The 21,828-nt window shown below is 52.6% G+C and overlaps 2 protein-coding genes across 7 annotated transcripts in view; both read left to right on the forward strand.

The window, feature by feature from the left end:
* Nucleotides 1-10,353: 10,353 nt before the first annotated feature.
* ABHD16B (abhydrolase domain containing 16B) lies at nucleotides 10,354-13,151 on the forward strand. The gene has a single exon (XM_077117532.1). The coding sequence runs from the start codon at nucleotides 10,605-10,607 to the stop codon at nucleotides 12,114-12,116; it is 1,512 nt and encodes a 503-aa protein (XP_076973647.1). The 5' UTR covers nucleotides 10,354-10,604; the 3' UTR covers nucleotides 12,117-13,151.
* A 631-nt stretch (nucleotides 13,152-13,782) lies between these two features.
* TPD52L2 (TPD52 like 2) overlaps nucleotides 13,783-21,828 on the forward strand; it is a 33,632-nt gene continuing 25,586 nt past the window's right edge. For 3 of the 6 annotated variants that reach the window (XM_077117537.1, XM_077117546.1, XM_077117559.1), the window contains exon 1: nucleotides 13,787-13,955. In XM_077117537.1, coding sequence (XP_076973652.1) covers nucleotides 13,937-13,955 — 19 coding nt within the window. In that variant the 5' untranslated portion in view covers nucleotides 13,787-13,936. Of the gene's footprint in view, nucleotides 13,956-21,828 lie in introns of all 6 variants that reach the window. The other 3 variants (XM_077117550.1, XM_077117557.1, XM_077117553.1) reach the window with 3 other exon arrangements.

The raw sequence follows: 21,828 nt of genomic DNA on the forward strand, positions 1-21,828 counted from the left end.
CCCCCATTCTCACCCACACACCCTGGGAACAGGAAACCCCAGGAGAGGACTCGAGGCGGGGCGGTCGGGAGGATAGGAGGCAGTGACCTCAGAGCAGCTCGGCCTGTTCTCCTTCCTTTTTGCTGGTCCCCACTTCCCCTCCCCATCACCCCCCGCCTTTGTTCCCTTGAGCTGCTGCCCCCAGCTGACCCGGCTGGGGGAACTGGAGTCTGTCCTGGAGAAGGTCTGATGCTGGGCTGGGCTCACTGTCCCCTTGCATTTGGGGCCCTGGAGGGAGGACCTGGCTCCCCTCCACCCCGGCCCCCACCTCCGCCCTTGCAGGCCCCGGGGCTGCTCTGGGGAGGGCGGGGAACCATACTGGAGGACAGGACATCCTCTTGGCAGGACTCAGGGGGCCAGGCCGGAGGTTCCCAGCTCCAGTCAAGGCCACAGGGGAAAGGTTGTTGGGACCTGGGCTTGCCAGTGCTCCATCTCCCATCCAAGTCACCAGGTAGGGCTACAAGGGGCACATCAGGACGTGTGGCAATACCTACTGCCGATGCCTGCCCAGCAGGGCCAGGCCATTGCTGACCCCCGTCCCGTGTCACCAGCCACCCACACACCCATCCCATGGGTCACTGCCCCTGGGAGACATCCTCAGGGAGCCCCAAGATGCCCTGGCCATGTGGGGACCCTCTGCACCTGCTGGCAGTACTCCTCCAGGCACCGCTGAGGCCACCACCCAGGAGGGCACAGAGCACTGAGCTGGCCCAGCTGCCCGGACAGACTGCCAGTCTGCCTGCTGCTGGTGCTGGTCTAGGAAAGGGAGGTTCCAGGAGGTGCTTGAAGGAGAGGGACCTCCTATGGCCCCTACACCAGGCCCACAGGGCACAGGAGCCCCGAGGACTCTCCCTGGGGACTTTCTGGTCTTTGCCCATTGGCCAGAGTCCCTCCCCATCGGAACGACCCCCACCTGCACATGCCCGCCACCCACTTGCGGAGGCCGCTGCCCAGGCTGAGCTGGCAACCTGAGCAGAAACCACGCTGTGCCCCTAAAAGCAGCCAGATTCTGCACTTGTATCTGTTCGTGTAAGAGTTAAAATGACAAGCAAGGATGTCAGAAGTCGGGTTACACGTGACCCAGCAGTTCCACTCCTAGGTGCCTGCCCAGGAGCAATGCTTGTTCCAATGCAGGTAGAAGGTCCCACCCCAGAGGTTACACCCTCAGCGAGAAGCCGGCCAGCGAGGAGTAGACACCACCGCTCCCCCTGCCCTGCCACTCCTCACCTCCCTCAGCCCTGACACCTCTTCCCACCACCCATGGCCCCGCCACCCCCCACCTCCCCCGACCCCATCACCTCCCTCAGCCCTGCTATCCCCCCACCCCCTAGGCCCACCACTCCCTACCTGCCACCCCCTACCTCCCCGGGCCTCATTACCTCCCCCACCTCCCCTAGCACCCCCACCGCCCTACCCACCCTCCCACCCCCAGTCCCAGTACCCCCTCCCGCCTCCTCCTGCCCACTCACCACCCCTAGCTTCCCCAACTCTGTCACCTTCACTTTCCCCTATCACCTCCTACAACTCCATCACTTCCCCCCACCTCCCCCTCTTTATTTTTCCTACCAGTCTTTACATCTTCTTCTAAATTAATTTTTATTTGAAGTATAATTTATAATATTTTCAGATTTTATGAATACCATTTCATAAGCCTTGAAAATTTTATACAGTCGTAACCACACCCCCAATCATGGTATAGCACAGACCCATGTCTCTCCGGCCCTTTGCAGCCACTGGCCACCACTGATCTGCTTCCTGTCACTATAGTTTTGCCTCTTCTAGAATTTTACATAAATGAAATCATTCTTGTGTGTCTGGCTTCTTTCCGTTCGTAAGACATCATTGAGGTTTGGTCATGGTGTGCCTGTGTGTATGTACTCAGTCCTTTCCGCTGCATTGGATGCATGTGCCATGGTTTGCCCATTCTCTAGTTCATGGATATGTGGGTTTTACCAGTTTGGGATGATTAGAAATCACGCTGCTATGAACACTTGACAACTCTTGGTGTGGATATGCCTCATTTCTTTTGGGTAAGTACCTAGGAATGGGATTGCTGGGTTGTCCCATTCCTCATTTCGTGTACCTGTCTATGTGTTTGGTCCACTACCCAGTAAGCTCCCTGAGGGCAGAGACCATGAACATGAATCACAGTGGGATGTGGTGATACTGTGGGGTAGGCGATGATGGAACGGGAGGCGATGATGGAACGGGAGGATTGCTAGTAGGTGACAGTGGTACAGGTGATGGTAATGGAAGCTGCTGGTGGTGATGGAGGTGGTGGTTTGTGATGGAGTTGGTCTCCCCTGGCTGGAGATGGTCAGGTGCCATCCAGGGTTGGTATGGGCCCCTCTTCTGTCACCTCGACCTCCTTACCACCAAAGACCTTCAGCCACCCACTCCCAAGGTCACACTTTGACTCTGCAGCCAACAGAACCCACACTCACTCTGTTTTCCACCTTCTCCCTTCTGTGGCCACACCCCTTCCCAACAGCTTGTCACAGAGTTGTCAATCTCACTAGATCTTTCACTCCAGGGACAACCTTCTTTCTCCTAAGGAGTCCATCCTCCCTTTTCTGTGACTTTTTTTTCTAATTCAGTTTGGATGTTGCGGTTGATTGTTGCAGTCCCCCTTACAATATCAAAACTCTAGCATTTCTTGGAGAGGCTGGAGGGAAGTGCCTGAAAATGTAGAGCTGTGTTCCAGTAGCCATGTTTCTTGATAATGATTGAACAATGATATAGCTTTCACAATGAGAATCGGTGAATGTGAAAACCTTGTGTCTGATGCTTCTTTTAGCTACTATATTAACAGAAGAGTAGAACATATGGAATAAAAATAAACAATAGGGGAAACAAATGTTAATTTGTTTGAAATGCTAGTGGTAAATGAAAGCGAGGGGTAAGGGGTATGGTATGTATAATCTTTTTTTCTCTATTACCGTTTTATTTCTTTTTCTGTTGTCTTTTTATTTCTTTTTCTAAACCGATGCAAATGTTCTAAGAAATGATGAATATGCAACTATGTGATGATATTAAGAATTACTGATTGTACATGTAGATTGGAATGATTTCTAATTGTTTTGTTAATTCTTTTTTTAATTAATAAAAAAAAAAATCTTTCAAGAAAAAAAAAAAAAAAAAAAAAAAAAAAAGAATTACTGATTGTATATGTAGAATGGAATGATATCTTAATGTTTTGTTTGTTAATTTTTTTAATCAAAAAAAAAAAAACAAAAAAAACCTCTAGCATTTCTGACTTTTCATAGCACCCAACTGGAAAAATCCCGCCACCCACTTGCTCCATGCAAGGTTACACCCACACCACTGATCACTGCCGGGAAAATCAAGTTAGGACCGGGGTCGCTGGAAAGCCATCCCTGCAGTGGGCCTGCAAGGGCAGTGCTGGACACTTCTCTGCAGCTGGGAAGGCGGGCGCCAGCGCCCTCTCAGCCTCCCCAACACCCCCCACAGCGTGCCACTCTATCTACACTGTCCCCCACACTGCTTCCCCAACCTTGGGAGATGGATTGCTGCCTCTCTTGTACATTAACTCTTTCTGGTCTTCTCTATTCTTCCCAGCTGCATTAACCATGCAGGAGTTTCTCCACAAAGGCAGAATGACGGCTCTGAAATGCAAACCTGAGTATGGAACTTTCTTGCTTAGAATGTTTCTCAGGAGAAGTAGCTTCCTTCAAATGCCACACCAAAGTCTGTGTCCTCACCTCACCTGATCACCATGCCCCCCACCCACCCCACAGTGGCTATTCTTCCAGCCTGAGTCTCCCCAGGATGGACTCATCCCCCAGCCCCTTCCCAGGCCAAGGCCTCCTCTTCTCTCTAGTCTCAGCCAGACCTCCCTCCCACCCTCAGTCTCCCGCTTGGAGCAGGCCCTCTGGGTGTTCGCTCCCTGCAATTTCCTTCTTTGGGTCTACCCTGACTCATGCTCAGCATGTGCCCTCGGGAGGGGCTGGTACCTGTGCCGGCTGCGCTCACAGCCTCAGTGGACCCCGTGAACAAGGGATTCTGCCAGGGGACAGGAAGGGGCCAGGGAGCCACGGGCTGCAGCCAGTGCCAGAGAGAAAGCGCTTTCACTTTGCTGTCCTGGGGGCCTTCAGCTGGGAAAGGGGCAAGAGAAGGGACCTGAGGGGCTCCACAGGCCCTGCCCCACCCAAGCCCCGGCCCCTGGGCGTGCCTGGGACTTTCCAGGGGCCGAGCCGCTGCCGGGGAGCCATCCTGGGCAGCCAGCGCAGCCGGGGCATTTCCTGCCGCCATCTACGCCCGCCCAGTCCCGGGCCGGGCTCCTTCCTCACCACCCGGGGCTTTCCGCAGCCCGAGGCCGAGGCCGCTATTTTTAGCTGAGGGAGAGACCGACTTTTGGCCCCCGCGCCACCCCCGCACCGCAAAATCGGGGCTGGGGTTGGCCCCAGAGGAGCTGGGGGGAGCCAGGTGCCCTGGGAGGGAGGGCAGGGGGCACAGCTGCCCTGGGGAGGGAGGGCCGGAGGTGGGGTGCTGCCATCTCTTCCTGCGGCAGCCTGTGCACTTCGCTGGCCGGGTGGTCACTCCTGGCTCCCCCACTGCGAGAGGCCCCTGTGGTCAGGCCAAACCCAGGTTGGAGGTGAGGAGCAGGAAGGGGGAACAGCCAGCTCATGGGCAGGGCCACGCCTCTTGCTTCCTCCCTCTCTCCACCTCGCTGCCTCCCTGGGTGGGCTCAGGGCAAAGGCCCATGTTCCTGGTCCCCCAAACTGTGCCCCAGATGTGGTCCTGGGCTGGGGCTGCCTGGGCAAGGGGTGGGGGCCTGCAAGGCGTCACCCTGAAGTTCAGCCCTGTCAGAGAAGCTGCAGGAACCCCTCCCGACCCTGCAATTCGGGAGATACTCTGCTGGGACAGGAAGGGACAGGCGCGCCCTCTTTCTTCCCTGCTCCCCTCCCCCACTTTCCTGATGGCAGCCTGGGGAGGGGACCTGCCTAGGCCAGCCCTGCCGCAGCTGAGGGGGGCTCCCTGGGCTGTGATGGGCCTGAGCCTGCACCGGCTCCCGGCTCCCGAGGGAGAGTGAGGGAGATAGGAGAGGGACAGGGGCGCCGAGCAGTCCGTGTGAGCGGGGTGGGGGAGTGGGTAGCACTCAGGGTCCCCTGGGGTCAGCTCCAGGACAGTTGCTGTTTTTAATCTGAGTGAGTGACTTACAAGGAGCCTGGAGGGCTGTAACCTAGATCCAAGGAGAGCGAGCTCAGGAAGTGCTAAGAGCACCCCCCCAACAAGCTGTGTGCCCTGCGGGGTAGGGGGGAGGGTTCCTGGCCGCTGCCCCCCACCAGGCCCCTCTCCCTCCTCACCGGGGCATGCCGCTCTGCTTGTGGGGTCACCAGGGACCCAGGCCTGAGCTCGAGGCCCCCCAAGGAGGCATGGGAGTCCTGGCACTCACATAGGCTGCAGGGCTGCTTCTCCATTCCTCATGGGGCGTGCTCGGGCCTAGGGATCCAAGGGAGGCAGCAACCCCCACAAGCAGGAGGGCTGGGGGGTCCCATGGCCCTCCCATACCCCTCTCCCAGCTGGTGGGATGGCAGTGGCTGCCTGTGGAAACTTACAAGGGCTCCACACACTGGAGGACCTGGGAGAGGGGGCAAGGTCCCCTGTGCCCTCTAGTGACCTCTGCTCCACTCATGCAGGCAGAGCCCCCAAGTGAGGCTTGACTCCCATACCCTGGGGGCTTAGATTTAGAGGGCGGTGGTGATGGCCGAGGTGGGACCGGGAGGGCCCTAACACCTTGCCCATCCCCACTTTCGGGAACCCACACAGGAGAGGCAAATCGAGGCCATATCCCACGAGTACCGAGATCCAGTTCTCAGGTAAAGGGTGCCCCACTCTTCTCCCCACCCCAGCCCTCCTCCAGGGCATACTGGCTGGTCTCCATCTGCCCACGCAAGGGCAGAAGGGCCAGTCCCACAGGTGAAGCCGGACCACATCTCCAGGATGGGAAGAATAGCTTCCCAGGCCCCCTCATCAGGGATCAGGGTCAGCCAATATTGTACGTATATAGCCCTTCGCACACACACACACCATATATTCTACATCAGATGGATGAAAGCCAGAAAGCATCGCATAGCCCTGAGTTGCTGCAGAGCCCTGGAGGGAAGTGCCCTGGCAGACGGGACTGGGGACCACACGCCTTTTGGAAAAGCAGTCTGGTCAAACCTGATAGCAAGAACAGATGTGCCCTTTGGTTCAGCTCCCCATGCCTGGGACTGGACTGTAGTGTATGGCAGGAAAAAGAGCCAAGAGGCAAGACTGAGGGCGAGGAGGCTCCTGCAGCTACATTTGCAGAGGAGAAAGTTCTAGAAACCTACTAGAACCGGCACTGGCATCAGCCCCTGAGCCCAGGGAGAAGTAAGCTGTTACCTAAAGGAATGAGCAAAAGTCAGACTATCACTGGGGGGATGCTGGGTCACATGAAAAATGCAAGCTGCAAGTGATGTGTCCATGGCATCTACTGTTGTGAAAGCAAAGGACAAAGTCAGGGCCTGGCTGAGTGTCCTTGGGGAAATGTTTACCGGCAAGTAGAAAAGGGTGTAAAAAGCCACACCGGACACTCTGGGCCCGCAGGGGAGGGGGGACGAGTCATCTTTTTACCTCCTTGTCTCGCCATACAGCCTGGCTCACCTGCTCCTTAGAGCCTCAGATCACCGCTTGATGCAACAGGCATTGGTTTGAATAATTTAAAATAACTCAGCACATGCCTAGTAGCAAAACCCATGTTGCCTGTAGTGGCGACAGAAAGATAAGGCCATTCCCGGGGCCAGGGCTGGGGCTGGCCCGAGCTGCAGCGACCCCAGTGTGGGTGCAGGATCCGGGGGTGCCTAGCAGGCCGGGCCCAGATCCCGCCAGGTTGCAGCGCCTCCCAAAGGCCTCTGCTTGGCCTTTACCCTGCTGGTGTGGAGGTGCTGTGGCTGCTGGAGGAGCAGATTTGGGCCACTCACAGGTTGATGAGCCCTGGTGGGGCATAATGGGTCAGGGTGGGGGGCTTCCTCTCAGCCGTGGGCGGGGCTGGGTTGGGCCATGAGGTCGGCAACCCCCCAGCGTCTGTGAGGCCCTGGCCCTCCTTTCCGTCCTCTTCCCACACAGAGCTGGGTCACTGGAGGGAGTGTACAGCATGTGAGGGTCCTGGAACCACTTAGGGCTTCCCAGGCCCTGAAGGGAGAAGCTCTGGGGAAAGGCTGCTAAGGGGGCCCCTCACCCAGTGCCAGGAGCAGAGTCCAGGAGGGACTCCAGGAGATGGGTCCGGTAGGAGCCAGGGGGGCAAGGGCGTGATCCCCTCCCCCACCGACGCCCTCGTCCTTGGGGGCTCTGAGCACGTCTGTGATTCCAGATGTTCAGCAGCTGTCTTGGCCATTTCCGCCCCTTTTCCTGACCCCGCATCCTCCAGGAAGCTCCCCTGCCTATCCTCAGGCCCTGACCCACCCCCACCTTCCCTGCACCCCATTTCCTGAGCAGAGGCATTAGTGCAGCTTCAGCTCCTAGCTCCCGCCGGGCAGCCACAGGCCTCCCAGCCCTAGGCAGGGCACTGCCCCCAGCCCCGTGCACCCCCTGCCAGGGGCTTTGCCCCTGAGCCCAGCACTCCAGCAACAGGGACGGTTTTTTGTCCTCCTCCCTCCCTTCCCCAGGGTTGGCTCCACATAAATCACGAGCCTCCAGGGAGGCAGAGCAGGGAAGTGGGGGCGGCGCTGTGGGGGGAGTGGAGCCAGAGGTCACGGGGCCACAGAGAGACCCGTGTGGGTGGGCTGGCTGCTTGCATGCCTGCCCCGGACTGGCCTGGGGAGCAGCGGCCTGTGAGCTGGTCAGCAGGGATACAGTCCCACCCTCTGCCCTGTGGCCAAGGTGCCCTGAGCAGTTGGAGTTGGGGGCGAGAAGCCAGTGCTGCCATAGCTGCACCCGTCTGTGGGGTCCCACGAAGAGGGACAGCAGGGAGGGCTCCTTTCCTGTCACATGCTTTCCTGTCTCACAGCAGAGATGGTGGTGCTGAGGCACTTCTAGCACTGGGAGGTCAGTGGCCAGCGCCCCAGCCTTCCATCCTCATCCCTCAGGTCTGGCATGCTGCCTCCTCCCCTAAGCTTCCTGCCCTTGCCTGGGGAGCCCCACTTTTGCTTTTGCACTAGACAAGGGCAGGGAGACCTTGCAGAAGGAAGATCCTCATTCCAAGGCAGGCCCAAGATCTCTTCTTGGAAAACCAAAACAAAACATGGCATATGGGAGCTGGCTGCAGGGACTGCCCTCCAGACCCCCAGCTGCTGGTCTGCCACACCTGGAGGGTCCAGGAGGGAGGGGGGCCCCCACACCACCCTCCCCCCCCATGCTGGGATGTAGGCAAAGGAGGTGGGGGTCTGGCCCCCAAAATCAGGTCTCTACTCTGTTGTTAGGGGGTCACTCCCGTGGAGGCACACAGACACGAGTCTGGGCCTGGGGCTGTGTACTCCCCACATCTGGGAGGTGACATCTGAGTCTGAGAGACAGCTGGTGGGGATACGTCCCCACGTTCCCCCAGAGGTGCCCACACCCACCCCTAGCCATTCTGTCCTCCCTTCCCCACAGGGCTGGGTGGGCACTCTGGGAGGTCGTGGGCACCAACCGCTGGCCCAGTCCCACCTGCCTGAGATGTCGGACCTGGCGGCCTCTCCCGGGACACAGTGGAGGGGTGGCTGCAGGACAGAGGGATTGGCATGGGCAGGGGGGTGGTCCTGACCAGGGGGACAGTGGGCCCTGAGACACCCCTTGGATCTCAGGACTGGACCAGTGAGTAGAGCAGCCCACTTTGGGATAAAGGTGGGATAATCAGGAAAATTTGGATCTCAGCAGGCTGGGATGAGGGGAGTTTCTCAGAGCAAGGTTGCCAAATTTGGCAACAAGTTAGCAAAACAAACCCAGGACATCCAATCAAAACTGAAATCCAGATAAACTAATTTTCAACATAAGTATATCCCATGCAATATTTGGGATATACTTAGAGTTTCAAAGTATTCCAGGACAGGCCACGGTGGCTCAGCAGGCAAGAATGCTCACCTGCCATGCCAGAGGACCCAGGTTTGATTCCTAGTGCCTGCCTATGTAAAAAAAAAAAAAAAAAAAAAAGTATCCCGTTTTTCTCTGAAATGCAGACTTAACTGGTGTCCTGTCTTTTATCTGGCAACCTGGGGGTGGGCTTGTCAGTTCCCAGGAACCTACCCAACTCATGAAGTGACATCATGTGGTCTCTGTCCCTCTGGAGGTCCCTCTGTCCCCCTGGAGGTCCCCCTGTCCCCAGGCCCGAAGGACGACAGTCCTCAACTCTGATGCCCAAACTGGGTTGGGGCTGATTGGACCTCGCAGAGCCCCCCACCCAGACCCACAGGGCAGGAGGGCAGGGAGGGGTCATAGGCGCTTAGGATCCACTGCCCAGCAGACAGAGGTCCTCAAGCAGTCCTAGCTCTTGGGCCCAGAGAGTGTGGCCAGGTTTGCCAAATTCCTTGATTTTTACATTTATGTATTTCAGGTCAGGGACTGAACCCCATAGGTCTTGCCCCTCTCAAGCTTGGGTTGGCCAGCTCTCCCTTGAGCAGAAGAAAAAGGGGAACCTGCCAGCGTCCTCTAGAAAAGAGGAAGGTAGAGCTTGTGGGCTGGTTAGGTGGGAGGGGGGTCTCAGACTGAGAGCTGAGGAAGAGGAACCTGAGCCAGGGAGGGCCCACCTGGAGAAAAGTCACTGCTGCTCCTGGGACCAGCAGAAGGCGGGTCCAGGCAGGGCTGGGGCTTTCCAGCCTGCACATTCCCCTTTCCTGAGAAGAAAGGCATGGAGAAACCTGGTCCAGAAGGATGAGACCAGACTCTGCCAACCAGGAGACTGGCCAGGCCAAGCCCTGGTCACTGCCCAAGGAGTGATACCCAAGGTTCCATTCCCAGAGGGGTCCAGCCTCCCAGCACAGGCCCCAGGGACCAAGCCACCTCCCCCAGCTCCTCAGGGCCACCACAGCTCCTTTGCAACCACCAGCACAACCTGAACCCGCGCGCCTTCCTCGTGCCCCTGGTCTCCTTCCCCACCCAGCATGGGCACCTCCGGAGGCAGGAGCAGCTGCCCCACTCCCCCAGCCAGCTTGGGGAAGGGCCAGAGGAAGGCACACATTTTTTTTCTATTTCCGGCATGTCTAGTAATCCCTCTTCAGTGGAGGAAAGGGTGGCTGGTGGGTGCCGCTGGGGGCGAGAGGGCGTTGGGGAGGCGGGGGGAGGTAGGCGCAGCGGGACCCGGGTGGGTGTGGTCCCAGCGGGCCCCAAGACGTTTGTCAGGGGTGGGGCAGAGCTTGAGGCCCTTTGTGCGTCCATGGCCCGGGCGTCGCCTCTGCCCCCAGCAACAGTGACTCACAAAGCCGGCCTGCACCCAGCAGAGGCCACCTTCCGCGGCCTCTGGCAAGCCCAGGTCACAAAGGCCATCGGGTCCGAGCCGCGAGAAGGCATGCCCCAGGCCAGCCCCTCGTGTCGCTTGCCCCTACAGCCGCCAGCCGGGCCGGGCCTGGGCGTGAGGGTGCGCGGGGCTGCCCGTAGCTTCGGCGCCCATGTGTGTCATCTGCTTCGTGAAGGCGCTGGTGCACGTGTTCAAGATCTACCTGACTGCCAACTACACCTACAACTTCCGTGGCTGCCCGGTGGACTTCCGCTGGGACGATGTGCGCGCTGCCGGCGCGGGTGGCAGCGGGCACCGGGCGCTGACGTGCGCGGCAGCCGCGGCGGGCGTGTGGCTTCTGCGCGGTGCGGTGCTGGGCGGGGACGGCGCGGGACGGCCGCCGCGCGGGGCGCGCACGCAGGTGCAGTGCCTGCTGCAGCAGATCCGCGAACTGCCGGGCCAGCTGGCCAGCTATGCGCTGGCGCACTCGCTGGGCCGCTGGCTCGTGTACCCTGGCTCCATGTTCCTGATGACACGCGCGCTGCTCCCGCTGCTGCAGCAGGGCCAGGCGCGCCTCGTGGAGCGCTACCGCGGCCGCCGCGCCAAGCTGGTGGCTTGCGATGGCAACGAGATCGACACCATGTTCATGGATCGCCGTCAGCATCCGGGCAGCCATGGTCGCGGCCTACGCCTTGTCATCTGCTGCGAGGGCAACGCGGGGTTCTATGAGATGGGCTGCCTGTCGGCGCCGCTCGAGGCTGGCTACTCTGTGCTGGGCTGGAACCATCCGGGCTTCGGGGCGAGCACGGGCGCGCCGTTCCCGCAACACGACGCCAACGCCATGGATGTGGTGGTCAAGTACGCCCTGCACCGCCTGCAGTTCCCGCCTGCACACGTGGTGGTCTACGGCTGGTCCATCGGCGGCTTCACGGCCACCTGGGCCACCATGACGTACCCGGAGCTGGGTGCGCTGGTTCTCGACGCCACCTTCGACGACCTGGTGCCGCTGGCGCTCAAGGTCATGCCCCAGAGCTGGAAGGGGCTGGTGGTGCGCACCGTGCGTGAGCACTTCAACCTCAATGTTGCCGAGCAGCTGTGCCGCTATCCGGGGCCGGTGCTGCTGCTGCGGCGGACGCAGGACGAGGTGGTCAACACCCCCGGCCCCCTGCAGCCCCTGCCGCCCGGCGACGTGGAAGGCAACCGTGGCAACGAGCTGCTGCTGCGCCTGTTGCAGCACCGCTACCCCGCTGTGATGGCCCGCGAGGGCCGCTCTGTCGTGGCCCGCTGGCTGCGAACCGGCAGCCAGGCGCAGGAGGCCGCCTTCTACACGCGCTACCGCGTGGACGATGAGTGGTGTCTGGAGCTGTTGCGCGCCTACCGGGCGGGCTGTGAGGAGGAGCTGGAAGAGAAGGAGGTTTGGGGACGGCATGGGCCCCCTTTCCCCTGGTTCGTAGGTCAGGGCCTGAGCCCACGGCGATGCCGGCAGCTCGCGCTGTTCCTGGCTCGCAGGCACCTCAAGAACGTGGAGGCGACTCACTGCAGCCCGCTGGAGCCCAGTGACTTCCAGTTACCCTGGGTGCTGTTGCCCCAGTCTCCGCAGCTCTCGGTTTCCCTCACTGACTCACCCACCAGCTCACCTTCTGGGCCTTGGGTCCGTTCCCCTCCCCTGACCCCTAACCAGTAAAGCTGGCCCTGCCCAGGGCTCCCCACAGGGCGCTCTCATGTCTGGTTGAGGGTGGGACAGTCCCTCGTTGATGCATTCTGACCATCTTCCTTTTGCTCTCCCAGCTCCTTCCCTCCTTTCTCTTTCTCCCACAAACTCTTTTGCACTCAGCACCTAAAGGGAAGGCTGAAATTAACCTGGCCCTGTGTGCTATGGGGGGCCTTGACAAACATGAAAGGACAGTGGGAACAGGGGTTGTGGGACCACAGAGGTGCCCTGAATCCAGCCTGGGCTGCAGGGATGGCTCCTGGAGAGGTGATGACCAGGGAGTGCCCCAACTGTGAAAGGAAGACACTGGCCTTTCAGGGCTAGAAAGCAGGCCTTCGCAGCTGGACACTCCCAGGATGTCCACTGGGTCGCCTCCTCACTTCCACAGCTACTAGCAAGAGGAGGTTCACATGTGAACCACAGAGTAATTGGTACACACAGCCCAGGGGCATGGGTAGCAGACACACCTGCACTGACCACTCATTCCTGGCCATGAGATAAGGCCTCTGGCTCACTGTCTGTAACTTTGTCATTTGCCCTGACCTGTGTGAGGCAGGGGCTATTAGCTTTCCCTGTTGTCCCCACTCCCTGGGACAGGGCCTGGCAAGGGCGAGTTGACCAAGAATCTCTGGAATGAAAGAAAACAGGCAGGAGGGGTGGACAGACTTATTGGCAGCACCAGGCTGCAATAACAGCAGAGCACCTGGCTGTGTGAGCAGAAGAGGCATCTCTGATGACCTAGGAATGCCAACAGATACCAGGCCCCAGGGCTGAGTTTGGTGTTACCAGGGAAGGGGAGGGACCCTTAGGTGCAGAGTGGCCTGGATGGAGTCCATTGGCAGAGGATGGGACAATCAAAAGCCAAGCAACGGGAATTATCCAACTTCTTTTACCAAGGCCGGATCGGTTCGTGGTCACGCACGTCCCCTTTGAAGACAGGCAGTGCCGGAAGTCCTCGAGCAGCCGAGTGACTTTGGGCAAGTGAACCTTCTTCTCCCTAAGCCTCAGGACCCTCATCTGCAAAATGGGACGGAGGGGGGGGGCGGGGGGGGCGGTGACGCCAGACCTGGCTCCCGGGATTGCTGAGGAAAATTAATGAGAGCACGCTGGTGGTGCGCGCAGGGCCCGGCATGCAGCGCGCGCGCGCGAAGGTGTCCACACGCGGGTGAACGCCGGGTGGGCAGCGGCGCCTGCAGGACAAGAGGACGAACAGCGGGGTCGCGTCTTCAACGCAATGCCCATGCGATTAAGAAAATAATAAAACAAACCCCCCATTAAAAGACAGATCGGGGGCGAGAGGTTGATCCCAAAGTCAGGCGGTCGGGCCTGGGAGGCGAGGGGTGGGAGTCTGACCCTCTCAAGCGCGGGGCCCCAGCGCCCCGGGCCAGCCCTGTGCTTCCGTGGGGCCAGCGTGGGCGGTTCTTGCCCTTCACTCCTGGGCGCCTCCGCTGCGGACCTCTACCTGCCCGTCTAGCTACTGGAGGCCGTCCGGTTAGGATTCCGTCAGAACCCGGCCTCCTGGCTTCGTCCGCAGCCTCGGCCTATCAGGTTGGATTGGTTGGACCTGACTGAACCGGAGAAAACCGTCATTGGGCACCACCCACGAGGGGGCGGGACACCTGCCGAAGCGGAAGTGAGCCGTCGCGTCGCTGATTACGTAAGGCCGCGGCGGCCGAGGTGGTTCCGCTGGCAGGTGTGTACGCGGCGATCAACCCCCGCTGCGGCCCGTTCAGCTCCGATAGCGCCTGCGACCTCGACCCCGACGCCAGCTGCGGCCCGGCCGCCGCCTGGACATGGACCCCGCCGGCCAAGGTATCCACTGGGCTCGGTCGGTCCGCGGCAGAGGGTTCCGCCTCTCCCCGGGGTCGCATCAGGGACTCCCCTGTCCTCATTCACCACCCTTGGTCAGACCGCCTCCTGGCCTCCCCTGGGACCACTCCGAAAACCGATTCCCAGAATTTTGGGTTTTCTCGTTCCCTGCAGCTCTCGTTATTCTGCCAGCTCACCCCCAGTCCAGCCCTTGCTGTTCCGCTGTCCTCCATCCCCGCTCTGGGCCCTCGGGGACACGCCATCTGGCCCTGGACACGGGCCGAGATGGTGTGGGCGGATCCCGGCGAAGGGAGGGGGGGTGAAACCATCCTCCCGTTCCCTGCGGCGCCCCTTGGGTGACAACGCTGCTGGGCCCAGCCTACTTGGAGGTTGCCTCACAGGGAGAAGGGTGGAGTGAGCCAAGTGCACACCCAACATACCGGGCCTGTTTGCAAAACAGGTCTCCCCGGAACGGTCTGAGGTGGCCACTGCGCGTGTGGAGCGGTCCCGGGAGGTTAGAATCTTGAAAAGTAAAGGATACAAGGTCCTCTGTTCTGAGCCTCTAGACAGGCGATGCTGAATTTCTCTGTTAATGTCACTATACCAGATAATTTCAGGCTTTTTTGCGGTTTTGCGTCCATCAGGATATGATCTAAGCTTTAGAATCCCTGATTTCTAATACATTCTAAGGATTTTTTCTACTTTTGTAGTCTATTACAAAGTAGTTGAAGATCAAAAGCTCTGGCCTCTGATTAGTTCAGGAAGATTTTTCACCCTTGGACTTGCATCTTTAATTTAGTTAAGTTTCAGAAGCGTGGGATTCTGATCATGAGAATGACAGGGAGCATTTACTGAGTACTTGCTGTGTGTGAGACACTGTATCAAGCCTGTTGCTCAGAGTATCATTTCTTTTCTCAGAACAATCTTTTGAGATGGATCTTTGTATTACACCCACTTTGAAGGTGAGTATTCAGGCATAGCAAGCTGGGACTCACCCAAGGTGAAGGGCTTTAGTCCTCTGGTTTTGCCTATGGCACCAGTGTCCCACACTTAATTCTCTTTAGGACCTTTGGTGAGACCTTTTCCTAGCTTCACTCCTCTGTAAGTGAAGATGTGAATGGCGAGTCCCTGCAGGGGTACGGTAAGAGTGACCGTGCACTATGCCTGGCATGTGTTTGGAAGTGCTCACTTCTGCCTGGGAGTGTTTTCTATGAGATCCAGTTTTAGCTATATAGGCAGAAACTGTTCAAGGGCTTTCATTTATTTATTTGTTTTTAAATGGAGAATAAAAACTGTAAAAGTATTTCCTGAACTTGAGTAGGTTTAGCATTGTTGATTCAGATAATTAAATAAAATCGTGTAAGTTCATGTGAGTAGAAAATCAGAATCAATTGATTTTGAAAAAGCAGCTTCATTGAGTAACACATTGAGTCCTGAGGAAGTGCACAACTCCAGCTGTTGTGGGACACCTGAAGGGAATATGGCACAGCTACTTTTAAGCAGTGAAACTTGGGTTTTAAGTATGTTCAACTATTATTAGCAGACTTTATAGGATTTTGACAATAGACACACATATCTGCGATAAAGATACTTCTTTCCAATCCTTTTATATATATATATATATATATATTATTAATTAACGGAAAAAAGAAATTAACCCAACATTTAGAAATCATACCATTCTACATATGCAATCAGTAATTCTTAACATCATCACATAGATGCATGATCATCGTTTCTTAGTACATTTGCATCGGTTTAGAAGAACTAGCAACACAACCGAATATATTATTTTTTAAACATTCCTTTTATTTTTAGTTTTCTTTTAAATTCAGTAACATGAAAATGATCATGGTGATGAATACACAACTGTGTGGTGATATTGTGAACCATTGGTTGTATACTGTGGACGGACTGTGTGTGTTTGAAGACCTTTCAATAAAAATATTTTTTAAAAAATCAGTAGTATTTGTGTGAGATTAGCCAGAAACAAAAGGACAAATACTGTATGGTCTCACTGATATGAACTGACATTAGTGAATGAACTTGGAAAACTTCAGTTGGTAACAGAGACCATCAGGAGATAGAAATAGGGTAGATATTGGGTAATTGGAGCTGAAGGGATACAGAATTTTAAAATGTTTTTGCATGAGGAAGAACAAAGGAGTGTCAATACTGCAGGGTGTTGAAAATAGATAGTAATAACTATTTTAAAACTCAAACTTATGTGCAAGACTAAAGCAAAAAAAGTTTATTTGGTACAAAATTTATATTTTGACTAGTGCATTTCCTAATATAACTTATGTGGACAGCTTAGTTGAACACTGTAGTACATGGAACCTTGAGTAGGGCATGAGATTTTGTAGGTTTGTCCAGAGTGATGCCCCAATAAATCCCAGAAGGATTTGAACAGTGAATAAAAAAGTATAGTATTTGCAAAGTCCCCTTGGGGGAATGGTAAGAAAGGGGAAAATTCAACTTTCCCAAGTGGAGAATTCTTGATATTTTCACAAGCAGTGGGGACAACCAAAGCAATAGGCTGAGCCCCCAGTCTTGGGTTTGTTCATATGAAACTTAACCTCACAAAGGATAGGCTAAGGCTACTTAAATTAGGCCTAAGAGTCACCCCCAAGAGAACCTCTTTTGTTGCTCAGATGTGGCCTCTCTCTCTCAGCCAACACAACAAGCAAACTCACTGCCCTCCCCCATCTCTGCATGGGACATGACTCCCAGGGGTGTGGACCTTCCTGGCAATGTGGGACAGAAGTCCTAGAATGAGCTGGCACTCAGCATCAAGGAATTGAGAAAACCTTCTTGACCAAAAGGGGGGAGAGTGAAATGAGACAAAATAAAGAGTCAATGGCTGAGAGATTCCAAACAGAATTGAGAGGTTATCCTGGAGGTTATTCTCACACATAATATAGATATCACCTTTTTAGTTAAGGTGTAATGGAGAGGCTGGAGGGAACTGCCTGAAAATGTAGAGCTGTGTTCCAGTAGCAGTGTTTCTTGAAGATGATTGTATAATGATATAACTTCTGCGATCTGACTGTGTGATTGTGAAAACCTTGTGTCTGATGCTCCTTTTATCTACCTTATCAACAGATGAGTAAAACATATGGATTAAAAATAGATAAATAATATGGGAAACAAATGTTAAAATAAATTTAGTAGATTGAAATGCTAGTGATTAATGAAGGGGAGGGGTAGGGGTATGGTATGTATGAATTTTTTTCTGTTTTCTTTTTCTGAATTGATGCAAATGTTCTAAGAAGTGATGATGATGAATATACAACTATGTGATGATATTATGAGTTACTGATTATATATATAGAATGAAATGATGATGTGGTAAGAATGTTTGTATTTATATGTTGGTATGTTTAATTAAAAAAAAAAAATCGGTAGCATGGTGAGTGAGATTAGCCAGAAACAAAAGGACAAGTACTGTATGGTCTCACGGATATGAACTAATATTAATGAATGAACTTGGAGAATTTCAGTTAAGAACAGAGGCCATCAGGTGATAGAAATATGGTAGATAACGGGTAATTGGAACTGAAGGGATACAGATTGTACAACAGGACTGATTGTAAAAATTCAGAAATGGATAGCGCAGTACTTCCTAATTGTAGTACCATAATGTTAGTACACCAAATGAAACTGAATATGAGAACGATAGAGGGAGGAGGGTGGGAGGTGCAAATGAAACCAGAAGGGAAGATAGACGGTAAAGACTGAGATAGTATAATCTAGGAATGCCTGGAGTGTACAATGATAGTGACTAAATGTACGAATTAAAAAATGTTTTTGCATGAGGAACAATATCAGAAGGAATATCAGAATTGATAGTTGAAAATAGTAATTTTTTTTGGTAATTCATATTTTAAAACTTTAACTTATATATAAGACTAAAGCAAAAAAATGTTTATTTGGTACAAAATTTATATTTTAACTAGTGCATTTCCTAATATAACTTATATGGACAGTTTAATTAACACCATAAGTACACGGGACTTTGATTAGGGCATGAGATTTTGTAGGTTTCTCCAGAGGGATGCCCCGATAAACCTCAGAATAATGCCCCAATAAATCCCAAAGTGATATGAACAGTGAATAAAAAACTATTTGCAAAGTCCCTTTGGGGGAATGGCGAGAAAGGAGGAAAATTCAACTTCCTCATTTGGAGAACTCCTGATATCCTCGCAAGCAGTGGGACAACCAAATCAATAGGCTGAACCTTCAGTCTTGGGGTTTGCTCATATGAAACTTATCCCTACAAAGGATAGACTAAGCCTACTTAAAATTAGGCCTAAAAATCATCCCCAGAGAACCTTTTTTGTTTCTCAGATGTGGCCTATCTCTCTCTCAGCCAACAAGGCAAGCAAACTCACTAGCCTCCCCCTCTCCACATGGGACATGACTCCCAGGGGTGTAAACCTCCCTGGCAACGTGGGACAGAAGGGACAGAAATCATAGAATGAGCTGGGACTCAGCATCAAGGGATTGAGAAAACCTCGACCAAAAGGGGAAACAGTGAAATGAGACAAAATAAAGTGTCAGTGCCTGAGGGATTTCAAACAGGGTGAAGAGGTTATCCTGGGGATTATTCTTATGCAGTATATAGATATCCCCTTTTTAGAGTAAGGTGTATTAGGCTAGAGTGACTGAATTGACTGAAACTGTAGAGCTGTGTTCCAGTAGCTATGTTTCTTGATGATTGTATAATGATATAGCTTTCACAATGTGACTGTGTAATTGTGAAAAGCTTGTGTCTGATGCTCTTATCTACTTTATCAACAGACGAGTAGAACATATGGAATAAAAATAATAGGGGGAATGAATGTTAAATTTAGTTTGAAATGCTAGTGATCAATGAAAGGGAGGGATAAGTGGTATGGTATGTATAATTTTTTTTTTCTGTTTTCGTTTTGTTTCTTTTTCTGAATAGATGTAAATGTTCCAAGAAATGATTATGATGATGAATATGCAACTATGTGAAGACATTGTGAATTACTGATTATATATGTAGAATGGAATGATCAAAATAGGAATGTTTGCATTTGCTTTGTGTCCTTTGGTATTTAAAAAAATAAAATTAAAACATTAAAAATAAATCAATAAAGTGTCAGTGGCTGAGAGATTTCAAACAGAGTCGAGAGGTTATCCTGGGGGTTATTCTTAGGAATTATATAGATCTCCCCTTTTTAGATTAAGATGTATTAGGCTAGAGTGACTAAAGTCACTGAAGCTGTAGAGCTGTGTTCCAGTAGCCATGTTTCTTGTAGATGATTGTATAATGATATAGCTTTCACAATGTGACTGTGTGACTGTGAAAACCTTGTGTCTGATGCTCCTTTTATCTATGGTATAGACAGATGAGTAAAACATATGGATTAAAAATAAGTAATATGGGGAACAAATATTAAAATAAATTTAGTAAATTGAAATGCTAGTGATCAATGAAAGGGAGGGGTAAGGGATATGGTATGTATGAGTTTTTTCTATTTTCTTTTTATTTCTTTTTCTGGAGTGATGTGGATGTTCTAAAAAATGATCATGGTGATGAATATACAATTATGTGATGATGTTGTGAGCCATTGATTGTACACCATGTATGTAATTTTTGTATGTTAATAATGTATGTGCTTGTACTTCCGGGTCAAGATGGTGGCTTAGCAACGTGCGCATTTTAGTTCATCCTCCAGAACAACTACTAAATAACCAGAAACAGTACAGAACAGTTCCTGGGGCCACGATAGTGACCAGACACACAGCGTACCCCAGTCTGGACCAGCTGGACCAGCTGCGAGCACCCCCCAGAACTGTGAGTTCCCAAAGCTGCAGCGGCCAGTGCCCCTCCCCCACAGACCGCTTCCCAGCGGGGAAAGGAAAGGACTTTACCAGCAGCAGGGACTGGGCACAATCAAATGCCAATTGTGGAACTAATTAACAAATTCTGACTACTAAAAATAGGCCCCCAGCTTAGGTGAACCTGATCAAAGCGGAGGTTGCTCATTTTTGCCCCGGCGCCAAGGGGGCAGGACTGACAGAAAAACGGGGGAAAAAAAGATGGAAACAGAGGTTTTTGTGGCTGTGTATCTACAAAGGCTTGACTGCCTCTGGATATAGCGGCAGGACTTTTCAGGCTGCAACTGCCCCAGGCATAGGCAGAAGTGAGCTCTTTTGGGGGCTTATCTAGAGCTTGTGCCTTTCCCAGGGGAGGGGTGAAGCCTAACTCAGGTGGAATCCCTCCATCAAGGAATTCAGACACCAGGTCTTGGTAATTTGAAGCCATTAAAACCAGCCTACAACCTCTCCTCTTTCTCCACCACGCCCCCATCAGGGAGGTCTGCCAAAGTTAAAGGTACCGCATCATCTTATGCTGGTGGGACCTGCAGTCAGACAAGCGCCACATACTGGGCAGATTAAGAAAAACAGAGTGCAGAGACTTCACAGGAAAGTCTTTAACCTGCTGGGTCTCACCCTCAGGGAAAACTGACGCAGGTGACTCTTTCCTCCTGATAGGAGGCCAGTTTGGTCTGGGAAAATCTGGCTGGGGTCTATAATATCTAAGTAGACCCTCCTAAGTGTGTGTGGGGGAAAGGCACCACACAAGCAGGGCAAGAAACAAGAAAACAAGAACTGAAAAATTCTCCTCTGTTAAGCAAAACTTAAGCTAAAGGTCCAGATAAAGCTGAATGAAATGTCAAAGAACAGATAGACAACAAATTCATCCAGCAAGAAAACCCTAGATAAAAGAAGTGAAATCAATCTCCAGAATAAACTAATTAAGGTAATTAAATGCCTAGACTCCAGCAAAAAATAACAAATCACACCAGGAAAGTTGAAGATATGGCCCAGTCAAAGGAACAAACCAACAATTCAAATGACGTACAGGAGCTGAAACAGTTAATTCAGAATGTACGAACAGACATGGAAAACCTCATCAAAAGCACAATCAATGAATTGAGGGAGGATATAAAGAAGGCAAGGAAAGAACAAAAAGAAGAAACTGAAAGTCTGAAAAAACAAATCACAGAACTTATGGGAATGAAAGGCATGGTAGAAGAGATAAAAAAAAAAACAATAGAAACCTACAATGGTAGATTTCGAGAGACAGAACATAGGATTTCTAAACTGGAGGACGGAACATCTGAAATCCGACAAGAAACAGAAACTATAGGAAAATAAATGGAAAAATATGAGCAGGGACTCAGGGAATTGAAAGACAATATGAAGCGCACGAATATACATGTTGTGGGTGTCCCAGAAGGAGAAGAGAAGGGAAAAGGAGGAGAAAAACTAATGGAGGAAATTATCACTGAAAATTTCCCAACTCTTATGAAAGACTTAAAATTACAGATCCAAGAAGTGCAGCGTACCCCAAAGAGAATAGATCCGAATAGACATACTGCAAGACATTTAATAATCAGAATGTCAGAGGTCGAAGAGAAAGAGAGGATCTTGAAAGCAGCAAGAGAAAAGGAATCCATCACATACAAGGGAAGCCCAATAAGACTATGCGCAGATCTCTCAGCAGAAACCATGGAGGCGAGGAGACAGTGGGATAATATATTTAAATTTTTAAAAGAGAAAAACTGCCAACCAAGAATTCTATATCCAGCAAAATTATCCTTCAAAAATGAGGGAGAAATTAAAACATTTTCAGACAAAAAATCACTGAGAGAATTTGTGACCAAGAGACCAGCTCTGCAAGAAATACTAAAGGGAACACTAGAGACAGATATGAAGACAGAAGAGAGAGGTGTGGAGAAGAGTGTAGAAAGGAAGACTATGAGTAAAGGTAAAAAGAAGGAAAATTAGATATGACATATAAAATCCAGAAGGCAAAATAGTAGAAGAAAGTACTACC

Source organism: Tamandua tetradactyla, chromosome 1, assembly GCF_023851605.1.
Source record: "Tamandua tetradactyla isolate mTamTet1 chromosome 1, mTamTet1.pri, whole genome shotgun sequence".
NCBI lineage: Eukaryota > Metazoa > Chordata > Mammalia > Pilosa > Myrmecophagidae > Tamandua > Tamandua tetradactyla.